The sequence below is a fragment of the Thalassophryne amazonica genome, chromosome 2, assembly GCF_902500255.1.
Source record: "Thalassophryne amazonica chromosome 2, fThaAma1.1, whole genome shotgun sequence".
In the NCBI taxonomy this organism is placed as follows: Eukaryota; Metazoa; Chordata; class Actinopteri; order Batrachoidiformes; family Batrachoididae; genus Thalassophryne; species Thalassophryne amazonica.
In genome coordinates, this window is record NC_047104.1 from 110,638,800 (window position 1) to 110,652,559 (window position 13,760).

General features: G+C 39.9%; 1 protein-coding gene across 1 annotated transcript in view; it reads left to right on the forward strand.

The window, feature by feature from the left end:
- Positions 1-13,760, forward strand: part of gas2b (growth arrest-specific 2b) — a 52,867-nt gene that overhangs the window by 11,339 nt on the left and 27,768 nt on the right. The window contains exons 3-5 of the mRNA XM_034191728.1: positions 1,595-1,704; positions 8,506-8,647; positions 12,897-12,960. Coding sequence (XP_034047619.1) covers positions 1,595-1,704; positions 8,506-8,647; positions 12,897-12,960 — 316 coding nt within the window. The remainder of the gene's footprint in view (positions 1-1,594; positions 1,705-8,505; positions 8,648-12,896; positions 12,961-13,760) is intronic.

Genomic DNA, 13,760 nt, shown 5'->3' on the forward strand with positions numbered 1-13,760 from the left:
GAACATTAGCATTTGACTGAATTACTGAATTGTTTTGCATAAACAGTCATGCAAAACCAAAATAAGTACAGACAGAACATTAACTTACTCATTTCAAATACCTCTACAGTAAGATAACACTGAAAAACAGCATGGTCCTCCTCCTCCTCCGTTACTGCACTGAAGTAAAACAAAGAGTCTGCACAGGTCACAGCCTGTAGAAGTCTGGAAAGTGACAAGGAGCATCAAGGAAGAGTTAACAACAAAACACTCAGAAATGCATAAAATGTCAGCTGTAATGTTAGAAAAACGTACAGCCACTGAAAAGACGAGCAGTTCTGTTTGCACATTAACTATGAGTGTCTGAGGTCCATGAAAATGACAGGAGGTGTGTGTACAGTATAATATTGTTTTAAGATCTGTCACTTCTGCAAAAAATGCTTATGACAGTTATTTCAGTCAAATCAGCTAATTTTTGACTTTGGTCAATCTGCTACAATTTGAGCACGAGCTACCTCATATTTGGACCTGGGCATCAATGTGTACTGTACTATAGTAGTCTCCATTCTCCAGACAGTGTCAGAGAGCACTATGGATCCTATCTTTTCCAGGGCTAAAAATCCAAATGGCTTTCCCCTATCCCATCATGATGCGTTTACTCCTCTGATGGAAGGTAACTCTCAGAATTCATGAACAAGAGACAGTCGCTTGTACATAAAATGTTCTGCCTCTCTGGGTTCTCAACGTTTGAGACTGAGACACATCTGGGGAGATCTTGTGGAGACATGAGGTCACCAGACAGGTGTTTGCCAATACCTTTGCAGGAGAGTAACGGTTCAAGTATTTGGGGTCCTGCTACTTCCTGTCTTATATGGTTGTGAAACTTTAACAGTAACCAGTAAACATATGTATTGCATATGAGTGCTTTTTTCCTTTGGAAAGCATTTCATCTGAAATAGCCACACAGTTCCGGTTTCAGATGTCTGATGTGTTTATTTCACATGTGTAGTTTGTGCAGTCAAGTCACTGCTGACCGTCAGACCTTATAGTGTGAACACATAAGGGGCGGGGGGACCTTTGGCTTTACGTCATGCAGTTTACTTATAAATGGTAAATGGGCTGCATTTATATAGCATCAGATGCTCAAAGCGCTTTACAATAATGCCTCACATTCACCCTAATATGAGAATGCTACCATACACTGGCAGCAACTCTGGGATTAAGGACCTTGCCCAAGGGGCCTTAGCGATTTTCTGGTCAGATTGGGATTTGAACCGAAGATCCTCTGGTCTCAAGCCCAACACTTAACCACTAGACCATCAGTTGACAAAAATATTGCTAAAACTGTCCAGTCTATGGAGGAGCATCCAAAAGACAAATTTGAACTAAGAACTAAAACAACTTCCTACTGTCCTTAAAATTTTAATAGCTTAACTCAGTTTTCTGATATTTTTCTAAGTGGACACATAGTAATCCAAAGATACTCACAACTGTCATATTAATCAAAATGTATTTAAATAGGATGAGACCAAGAATTCCTCCAAGGATCCAGAGAGGATGAAGCAGTGGGGCTGATGATCTCTATTGTCTGCATGTGTGTGTGTTTGTCCCACAGGTGTAGATGTCACAGCGGACAATCTGATGGAGGAGTTGGAGAACGGCGTTCTCCTCTGTCATCTGGCACAACTGCTGCAGGAGAAAATGATCCAACCGAACACTGATAATGTACGTTCTCTCTCTAGAACATAACGCGATTTTTAGAGCATAGCACTTAAACACACCTTTCAAATCATGTACGCTCTCCACACAGTGATACTCAATAGGCAATAATCAGAACATGCAACATTACTCAACACAAAAAATAAAATAAATTAGTGCAAAAAAAAAGTCACTGGTTTGTGCAATATTTTAATCCCGTCATTTCCCCACAGTGGGGATAGAAACAGTGCAAGATTCCGTTTTCACATGAGGCTCAAATGGTTTAAACAAGGACATACAAACATATCTGCTGTTAATACACCATACGAATTCATAATTTGACATTAAAAACACAAATCTCACACTCCAACCTTTTAACATACAACGAAAGTTGAAATTTGGAAAACTGTAGGCTAAAACTCTTTCGTAAATTAAAATAGGATGTTTAAGTTCATAATTGGCAATAACTAACTAGAAATTAACCCTCTGGGGTCCGAGGGCATTTTTTGGACAGTTCACTTGCCTGGCATAAATGTTTTATTATTGCTGTTAACAGCTCTCCCTGCATCCCACAATCAAGTTTGTGTCTCTTTTTTCCGGACAACCTGTACTTTCAAAATATATATGCTATAGTTGTGTTTTATAAGTGTAATAAGGGTTTACAATCAGAAATAAGAAAGGAAAAAGTAAAGCGGCAAATAATTTTACACACACACAGCAAACTATAATAAACAAACTGTTTTGACACTTTATAAAGGTAATTTGGGCTCTTGTGTGAAAGACTGTACACCAAAAAGGTTCAAACAATAAACACAAATGCACATTTTGAACAATATATACAAAATGGTCTATGCGTTTTGTTTGTTTTCATCTCAAAGCAATTTCTGTCTGCTATTACACAAAGGTCACATCACAAACTTCTACTATGAAGTTGACTGTGTGTTTGTTTTCTCCTGCTCTGAAAACAACATTCACACTTCGAGGCTCATCCAGTTTGAGGAGCGCCCCCCCCCCCCACTCCATTGATATGGTAAACAGTGCTTTATGCCGGAACGAGAGAGCTTGCCACAGGCTTATCCAGTAACATGAAAACTAGTCGGGCAATCCTGATACTCACACACTGTTTGAGCATGAGAGGCTCTCTGTCTGCTCACTTTCACTGTGCATAATGGCGCAGGGCGCATTGGAGTAGCCAGATAGCTATTCAAACGGGCCAACTAGTAACACATCACTCCTAAAAACAATCTTTGGTGTGTCACGTGAGGTGAATTGCCCTACGACTGGATTCTGGAAAACCATGTGACGGTGAACCAATTCTGATTGGACACTCACATTGCTCACGTCACACAGCTTCTATGAGGAGTACAAAGATGGTGGACAGTGGCTCGAAAGTCCGGAGTTAACTTTTCAGCAAAAAAAAAAAAAAAAAAAGTAAGTTTCTATCTCATATCATTAAAAAGTTATTCATAATTTAGTAAAGCTTGGTCTGCCCCAGAGGGTTAAACCTTATTTTGTAAATATAGATTAGATTACCGTTTTCTTGCTCAAATCTGTATTTTCTACTTTTTTCTTTGTTTTCCTTTTCTCTGGAATTCAACCTGCATATTCCACTGGTAAAAACAATAAAAGTGTTAAACGCTGAGTTGGTCTCGCATCCTGCTTCTCCCCCGTTCCTTTCAAGTGGGACCAAAAATCAAAATATACATAGCTTGACAAGTACATAGAGAGCACAACAGTTTTAGACAGATGAACATCTTTGACTTACCTTAAAACTGCCCACAACATGCCCTTGCATAATGTGAAGCAGTGATCACTCCCTTTGTGCCCAGCACTAAAGATAGTCTAAACATAGTAATGCACACTCATGCCTCAAATGAACATGCAGCTGTGTATTAGTATCTCAAGATAGGGGTCACGGCCCCTCCCAGTGGACACCCGACATTGAATCAACGTTGATAACATGTTGAGTCAGGTCGCGATGTTGAGCAACGTAATATCTATGTATATTCAACATCTAATCACGACATTGGTTCAACATCTGGAATCAATGTTGATTCCACGTTGTTCTACAGTCATTTTCTGACCCCACTATGAAAAGAATGCGTTATGACATGATGGCTCATCATTGCGTTCAGAGCGCACTCTCCAAGCTCTTGTTTTTCCCCATTCACTTTTCTCCCATGATGCAATGCGCGGCATTTCCGTTTTTGGAGAAGGCGGACAGTTGTATTTCTGTGTTCAGCATGTGTTTAATCCAACGAATCGAGTGGTAAGTCATCAAAATTGAGAATGCTCGTGCCTCATATCGAGTCAACAATATCTCAAGGATCATGTAGAGTGGTTTATTTTGTAACGACATTGAATATTTATTATGTATTTCTAATGAAATTGCCCGCCACATCACATGGGCAAAAACCGAGAACTCACACTGCATGTTGTTGTACACATCGCCGGATTCGGGTAGGCAAGTGGACCTAGATTTGATAAGCTTAGCTTTGATTAATTTTTGTGAAATATATTTTAGAATAGACTGTGTATAGATGTATATTTAGTGGCATGCTTTAGTATAAACCCTGAGCCTATCCAAATCGGATCAGTTCAATCAAAATGGTGCCGGGGCTGTACAGCCTTAGTCAGATTGTAGAGGCGAACTTGTAATAGTTCAGATTTTACAGCGGGCCCAGACCAGGGTCAGCAGGGACTGACAGCATGGACAGGGTGAAGTGAAAATCTGATTCATTCATACACTAAGTTTTATTTACCCATGAATGAAAATGGGCGATAATTTTGCCCAATAGATTATGGGGATCAATAGTTAAAAAAAAAGAAAAAAAAGGAAAGGCAACTTGTCCTTAAGATTTCATCATAGATGATAGAAAAGTGAGAAAAATTCCCCAAACCTCCCTCTGAAAGGAACACTAATTATGATATCAATCAATCAAGGTTCATTGATGTAAATATACAATAGCATATGTCAGTGAATAATAATCAGTTTGCAGGTAAATGACAGTAATTATAATAGATTTGACATTAACAACAATACCATAAAACTATACAATTTTTAATGGTACTTAGCCCTATAATATTTGCATGAATTCCTTGTGTGTGAGCTGCATCCTTTGCATGATATAACCCACCTGGCATTTTGTTAGAACCTGCATGGAACCTTTTGATCAATTGTTAGAAAACAGGTTTTACCATGTTGTGTCAAATGAGTATTAAATGTAAAACTACAGTTTATTATATTTCATATAAATTGAACTGCCCTCAATAATAAATGAGGTTAATTACTGCATGTGTTTGGTGTTAAATGCACCTTCTTAGTTCTTGCCATGTATTTATTATTCAGATTTTTTTTAAATATTCAAATAATATTTATTATAGAGGCAGGGTGTGTTTTATTCTGAAAAATTCCAAATCAAATATACCCATTAAAATCTGAATGTATGCATACATGGATTCTGGATTCATTTGTTAGAACTTAATACAAAATAGTATTTTGTATTTGTACATTTAGTTAGAAAACTTAATTGGTACAAATTAACATTTACAGAAATAACAGATTATTTCATTAGATTTAAATATCATCTATCTTTAACAAACAATGCATGCTTGACCATTTAAAAATATTATACTTACCAACACAGGCTCTCAGATAAACGGAGAATTGCAGATGAGCTTCTGTCATGGAAAATGGAGAACGTGCGATGCAGCTGTGTGAGCTTTGATCAATGAGTCTAGCGGTAGTGCTGACGATGGAACGCTTCAAGAAGACAGTAGCATTCATGAGGGCCATAGAGCAGATCCAGATTCTCTGGGTTGTGAGTCAGAGGTTGCAAATGCTGAAAACAACTCTGATACATCTCCAGCTGATGGAGAATTGTCAGACTATGGATGCAACGAATTTGTGTCTTCTACCAATTCCGAAGTTGGTGTTGAAGAAGAACAAGAAGTAGAAGAAAACCTGGAAGATATGACAACCAAATTTCAGGCGTGGTCAACAAAGCATGGGTGCACACGTGCTGCACCACCTACTAAAAGATGCTCGTACTCTGCTACTCCCAGGAAAGTTGTGTCCCTAGAGAAATGCGGCGGAAAATACAAGTATTTTGGATTAGAATCTGGCATTCTTAGGAACTTGACTTAAAATGGGAATGATCTGGGAGATGACACAATCAAGTTGCAAATTAACAGATGGTGTTCCGCTCTTCAAATCCAGAAATATCCAATTTTGGCCATTCTTGTGCGGTTCTAGAAATTTTGACCCGTTCATTGTAGCTTTATTTTGTGGGAACAGTAAACCTTCTTCTGTCAATGAATATCTCGACCTTCTGCAAGAACTAAATACCCTTAAACAAGATGGACTAACTCATGAAGGAAAAACGTACAACGTGACTGTCCAAGCTTTCATTTGTGATGCTCCAGCCAGGGCATTCATCAAGTGCATTGGGAGTCATAATGCATACTCTGCGTGTGAGCGGTGCACTGTTCATAGGATGGGCGAGTTGTGTATAATTCTGAGGATCCACAAGAGCTGAGAACAGAACAACGGTTCAAGGACATCATCAGACTGGAAAATCCCCGTTAATTGAGTTGGGTATAGAGTGTCTTTCGCAGTTTCTGTTAGACTACATGCACCTTGTCTGCCTTGGTGTTGTGAATCGCTTGCTTTGCTTTTTAACAAATGGTCCACGTCAATGCAGACTCTCCGCCCAGCAAAAGCAACAGATATCAGGAAATCTTGAAACCATTGCAGGTTTAATGCCCAGTGAATTTGCTCGCCAGCCCCGATCGTTAACTGAACTTGATCGATGGAAAGCAACAGAGTTCCGTCAGTTTGTGTTATACACTGGTCCTGTAATGTTGCGAAATGTACTTCCAAATGAAATGTATCAACATTTCCTTACCCTAGCTGTTGGTCTCTCGATCATGCTGCAGTCTAGTACAGATGAGAGGAACTCATACTTGCTGTATGCCAAGGAACTTCTTGAGTACTTTGTGAAGAAATCCAAGCAGTTTTATTGGCCAACATTCACTGTGCACAATGTTCACAGTATGGTGCATTTAAGTGAAGGTACAATCATTCCAGTCATCACAAAATGAGATTTCTTCATTCCCATTTGAAAATTACCTGCAAAAACTCAAAAAGCTAGTGAAGAATCATCGGAATCCGATCACCCAGGTCTCAAAACGACTTTCCGAGATTGATGGATCCAACAGAGCAGTATTGCAAAAGATGACATGTTGTATTACCAATCTGGAGAAGGACTGATGCTTTCTTTTGCTGAATAGTGATTTCGCATTTATTTCTGTGAAGGCTCTCAGTTGTCCAGGTAGTTTCCATAATAGAGAAGCTTGAATCTTTGACTGGACTGGGTTGCTTGACATGAGGATGTTTCGCTTCAAAATCGCAGAAGCTTCCTCAGCTAAAACTCTTGCTCTGGTAGTCTGACTTCTGTCTTTACTCTTGTAGAGAAGAATAACAGAAGCCACAAAAGCTGGAGTTTTAAACCTAACCAGACCCCTCCTACTGAGAGGCAGACTGCTATAGGTTAGTGACTAAAAAAACTGCTCTAATTAGCACCCACCTAATGACAGGGCGGCTGTCTCTACTAATGATGGCACTGATGCCTCTCCTGACAACTCTCCTGATGACATGAATGACGCATTACCATGAACAAAAGACAAACTGCTTTGTCCTGAGTACCCCATTGTAAACAGGGGACAAAGCGGGTCAGACCCCCTCCCTGGTTAAGGCTGCGTTTCAACTGTTTCACATACAATGCCTCCTTCACTCCTCTCTCAAACCATTTCCTTTCTCTGGCTAAGATTTTAACTTCCTTGTCCTCATACTTGTGGTTAGTTTTTTTAAGGTGGAGATGAACTGCAGACTGAGGTCCACTGGTGCCCTCTCTGCGGTGCCGGTATAGCCTTTTGTGTAACGGCTGCTTAGTTTCACCTATGTAGTGTTTGTTACAGTTTTCCTGACATCTGATAGAATGCACTACATTGCTCTGTTTGTAACTAGGGATCCTGTCCTTAGGGTGAACAAATTTCTATCTCAAGGTGTTAACAGGTTTAAAGTAAACTGGGATTTTGTGCTGTCTGAAGATCCTCTGTAGTTTTTCCCCTACTGCTAAATAAGGGAGAGACACTCTTCTTCTTGACTCCGTCTCCTGTCTGTCTGTTGTTTCAACATCTGAGAACTACATTGTTACAATTTACAAATACAATCAAAAATCAACGTTATTTCACTGTCTACCCTGTATGTTGTTTTAACGTTGATTCAACGTATTGTGCCCACTGAGCTAGTGTCCTCCTGATGCAGCTGCCATTTTGACAACTGCACCCTCAAAAAAAAATAAATAAGGACGTGTGGCTGAACACAGAGCTGGTGCAACATCTTCAATCAGCAGACAGCATTTGAGCCTTACACCACCAAAAACCAAACTTACATTCCAGCACTGACATCTAGTCATTGCTTTGGGTCACTGGTTAGCGTCCAAGCTTCTGAACCATACCGTAAAATAGAAAACACAAGGAATCATCCACCTGGATGTTCTTTTACCTGTAAACATATCAGCAATGCCAAACACATTTGTCCAGTGATGTCATAAGTTCTTAAACTTTTCCCAGTTTCCGTTTAACAGTGAACATTAAAAAGTCTTGATATATCATGTGACTATTTAAGACAACTTTAATGTTAAAAGCCATAAGAACTGATTTACTGATGTCTTTGTAAAAATTATCACATTTTAAATGTTACTTCATGAAGTTGGGCAGTTATATTCATGGTTTTGTCATTTCTCTCCGTGTTTTGCGCTGCAGCCTTTTGAACAAACAGTGATCCACTGGCGACCTGATGCAACATCTGGATCCTTTTTTGCCAGAGACAATACTGCCAGTTTTCTTTATTGGTGCCGGAAGATTGGTGTTGATGAGGCTTACCTGTTCGAATCTGAGGATTTGGGTAAGAACTGTCAAAGAAAGAAAGAACGTCCATGGTGCAACAACTGAACCTAGAACCCCAGTGCAGAGAACAATACTGGAGTCATGTAAAAGATGGTTTTATTCACCACACACATTACTGGAACAGTCGATACACTCAGCAGAAGCAGTCCAAAAAAGAAAGTCTTCCATGCAGAAGAAGAATTAGGCAGTTTGTCAGGCAACAATATCTGTGAGGGAAGCAGCAAATGAGTAATCCAGTTAAACAAGCAAAGGGTCCATACATAGCAAACATACCAGATCGACAGATCAAGAAACTGCACGCTATCTATATATTAAAAGTCAAGTGACCTCTGTGTATGTGTGCATGTATATGGCTTTTTGGCACTGTATATATTAAGGCAATGTGGTGCATTTAACTGACTGAGGAAGCTTTACATCACAGGTTCAGCTGTTTGACATCCATTGCAGTCTCACTGATATCTGGTGGTTTATACTGACAAGCAGATCAGCTATTAGGACACTGGCACCCGAGATGTCCAACATCACCCTTATACAACTGCTCAGTCACCTGTCAGGACTGTTCCATCATTTAAACTACACCTCTTGCCTTCTCAGCCAAGTGGAGAGGTGTGATGATTTGGTGGCACCTGCAGATTCATCTCACAAATGCATGTCTGCTCTCTGCATGTCTACCATCACAGCCCCTCACTTCCTTATACAGTCCAGATTTCCCACCCTGACCTGCACATCCTCTGGATGATATTCAGGGGAGCCTCAGAGATGAAGCATCATCTCCTATGAGCTTGAATAACTCCAGTGGAACTTCTCAGCACATTTCCAGGACCTTGTGAAATAATTTCTATGATACTGAGTCTGGTCTGCTTGAGGCTGTAAAATTAGAAAGTTATTTGAGCTGAATTGTGTTATGACTTTGGTGACTAGATCAGAGTGATCTCCAGTGGGTTTTTTTCTAGAGATGAGGATAGAAACAGCTTTTCCCCTACTCCCTTCATAATGTGTTTCTTCTTCCAATGTAGTGAAAACAAATAGTAATATTACACCTAGTTTGTGCAAGTAGAGGTACAGCTAAATGTGTACAGTACAGTGTGTCTATGCTCATGGAAGTGACAATACTGGAATGGAGTCTACAGGATTGCCAGCCTGGTAACAGAACTCTAAGGAGTGCTGTGGTGCAGAGTATGTACCTGTGGTATACTGTAGTAACAATTATGCATCCATCTTCTGTGGTGACCAACAGCTGGAGATGTGTTGTTGGGATGTCCACAGTGTCGTGCTGTATCCTATGGATCATGGTGACCTTGGCCTTAGCTCTTCCCTCTGCCGGTGTACTACACTGAAGGTTGTGACGCTGCCCTCTCCCTTGAGTTATAGTTCTTGATTAACTTTGCAGCTTTCCGTTGTCTACCTTCTGTCTTGGCTATGTTGTGTTTGGTGTGTGGGCTGCAGGCAAACTCTGAGGATGTACTAGTGTTTTATAACAGGCGCTTTTAATTTTCTACAAACGCTACCTTAATTTCTGTTTGAGAAAGGCAAGTGTCCTGTGAGCCTTCTTTGATATCTTGTCTGAGCATTCCAGGAGAGGGTTGGTGTGCACTTTACTGCTTGGTGCTTAATAGCAGCAGTAGAGTAAATCCCGTAGAGTGCAGAAACTAAAGATCTTAAAAACTTTTGGAAAGTCTTTTAAGGTGGCTGAAGTGTCAGTCCCATCCCCCCCCCCCCCAAAAAAGGGTATTACATAAAGGTTTGGTAGAGACCACCTACATTAATGGATGCAGTTTAACATCATACCCATGATTGTTTTATTGTTGTAAACAGATCATGTAGTTTTTGGTTCCTTCAGCAGATTCTACTTGTTGAGGAGGTTGTCGTTAATCCAGGGTCATTTCCATGACTGTTGTAAATTAAGATCCCTTTTTGAAACATCTCTAGTTTGAGAAGGTTAATGCTGTAATGGTCTTCACCTTATGATCGTTTTGGGAAATAAGGTCCTGATTGCTAGGGACTGGGGGTGGTGGGGTTTGGTTGGTATTGATTTTGTTCAGTGACTGATTAAGTTCTGGTTTGCATCTGTTCTCCGGTGATGTCACAGGTAGAGATGGGAAGGTTACAATGTGACAAAGAAAAAAAAACAAAATAAAAATCAGTCATGTTATTTCAGGCAATAATGTCAATGTAGCCATAGAAGGGGTTTATTTCATTTACTTACAAAACCTAGATAAGTGTTAAGATCTGTTATCCCCACGTTTATCTCCAATTGCATACCTTGTCAAGCTGTTGTGTACAGCACTTTGTGTTTTGCCTTCTGCCTGTCTTTCTGTAACCTTTGTATCGCTACCCTTCATTATCCCGCTGTGTTTTCACGCAGTCGCTGCCTCTTTCTGTAGTCAAAACAGAACTGAAGGAGCCACCATGAGTTGCGCTGATCATAGACAAAATCTAACTAATCCTCCTTTAGTACTCAGGAGACAGAAAAAGGCTTAGTTACTTTTCCATAAAATCAAATGTATAATTTGCTTTTCAACTGTAACTCGGGCACGTCAGGTCAGGACACCTCATGCGTGAGAAAGACAATGTGCTGGTTAATCCTCACCAACAATAAGTCCCTCAAAAAACTACTTCACTTGATTAAGTGAAGAAGAAATTTTAGCTGCCTTAAGCTAAATGCTGATTACATCCGCCCTCGTGCATATTATCTTTTCATCATATTGTCTCTGTTCATCCGTTCCGCTGAGTCGGGAATATTGTTGGTGTCTTATAGTTAGATTAGTCGAAATCGTCAAAAAGCTCCTATGAAATTTTGAGGAATAACTATTATTAGTAAAAGAAACATTAGATGAGGGCTCTGCAAAATTTGTTAATACTTTTTGCACCTCTGGCAAGTAGCAGAGGTGTTTGCTCTCCAAGTGCACCAATATAGTTCCATCGTTATTGTCGTTTCAGTGATCTCAAAAACCATAAAAAGGTCTCAGCACACAACTTAATGCATATGTTGGCTCCTTGAAAACTATTGGACCTGATTGAACTCGTCATGAGTGCTGTTTTGTCCTTTGATGGAAAAATGATAAGAAATAAAAAGCATATGGAGTTTGGCTGTGTGGTGCTAAAATAGTATAGTCTCATCTCACATGCCACATCTATATTACAATAGCTGAGTGGCCCCTGTGCACGTGTATGGCTTTGATCACAGACAAACTGGGGAGAACTGACATTTGCAGTTTGGTATGCTTACATATTTGGGTCAAGATGAATGTGGCCAAAACAGGCCGTTGATAAGATGAATATTTTTGGAGAAACTATGGATATTAGCCAACACTGAACAATGGACATTGGGAATTACATTCTGCACTCACAAACCATTCCAGCAGGGGGTGGTAAATCATCTATTAAAAGCGTGTATTTAGTAAGTTCAATGTAAGTACATAATATAATTGTAAATACATTAAAAATACATGGATGACAAGAAACTGAAAACACTTATTTCCATTATGGTCCATTTAAAAATCAAATGATGAACAACATAACCTAAACAATTTATAAATAAAATCACAACAGTAAATTAACATTGAAAAAATGTAATTAACAGGAAATAAAAAGGGTTGAGTTCTTCTAAAAAAAAAAAAAAAAAAAAAAAACCCCATTGGTCTAAGGTTCTAAAAACATTCTGGTCTCACACACCATTCCAACTCATTATAGAAACTTTGCCTAATTTATTACCACTGTGAAAAATATCAGCCCATGGATCCCCACGGGCACTGAGCTAGTGGAACCTTATGTGCCTTCTCGTGCATTGCATTCTCAAGATGCAGACCAAAAATTCAAAAGTAGTCACCATCATTCACCTTGTGTGTGATGGAATCTGCATGCTGGGATTAGACAGTCAAATTTCATTCTTTTATTTCATTGAAAGAAATTTGAGAAAAACATCCCAATGTTTTAGTTGTACCTTTATTTTGCTGTTTAGGCTGCATAGTTTTAGCAATAGCTTGTGTTTTGTTCCAGCCAAGTAAAGGCATTCCCTGGTCCAAACAAAGGAAATGGTTTGGTATAGTGACATAGTGGAGTAAAGGGAGGTTGTTGATGTTGCTTACCCACATGCCCTCTGGTGCACACCTCACAGGAATGTGTGCACAGCTTTGAAGATAGTGATCCACAATGGAGACAGAGGTTTATCTCCAGAATTATCTTCCCCTTCAAAGTCATGAGATTTCTTTCCTACTCTTCCCTCTGTTTGTGCATGTCGTATGAAGTTCTCCGCAAGCATCCACGAGGGGTTTGTCTGTGCCTGATGGAGCTGGGACGGATCGCAGCAAGGTAACAAAACACAGGGTAGCTTCATTTTATCCTGAAATAGTCAATAGAGTGACACCAGAAAACTGTTTCATCACCCTATATGGGCTGACATTTTCATCTTGTCGCAGTCATATCAAAATCACCTGTTCCATCGGCTGAGAAAGACTGAAATGATGGTTCTTGGTCCAGCGAGACATCGGCATCGGTTTGACCAGCTAGCGCTTAGTTTAGGTTCGTGCGTTATACATCATACAGACAAAGGAACCTTGGGGTAATTTTTGATGCTACGTTTTCCTTTGACCTCCACATTAAAAACATCACGAGGACTGCTTACTTCCATCTGCGAAATATAGTGAAGATCCATCCTACCCTGTCTATGGCTGACTCAGACCCTGATACATGCATTTGTTTCTTCTAGATTAGATTATTGCAATGTTTTAGTTTCTGGGTTGCCATAGTCCAGAATCAGGGGTCTTCAATTTGTTCAAAATGCTGCTGCCAGACTCCAGACATGATGCAGAAGGTTTGACTACATTACTCCCATAGTGGCATCTCTTCAAGAACAGATTTTAAGGTCCTGCTACTGGTCTATAAAATTGCTCACGGACTGGCACCACCCTGCTTGGAGGGTCTACTTAAGCCCTACATACTGGCCCAGACTTTGCGCTTACAGGACACAGGATTGCTCTGTGTTCCTAGGGTGAATAAAAAGTCTGTGGGAAATAAGAGCCTTTTCCTATTGTTCCCCAGTCCTGTGGAATGATCTCCCTATACTAGTGAGGCAGTCAGACTCTGTGGAGACTTAAGTCACGTGTGAAGAT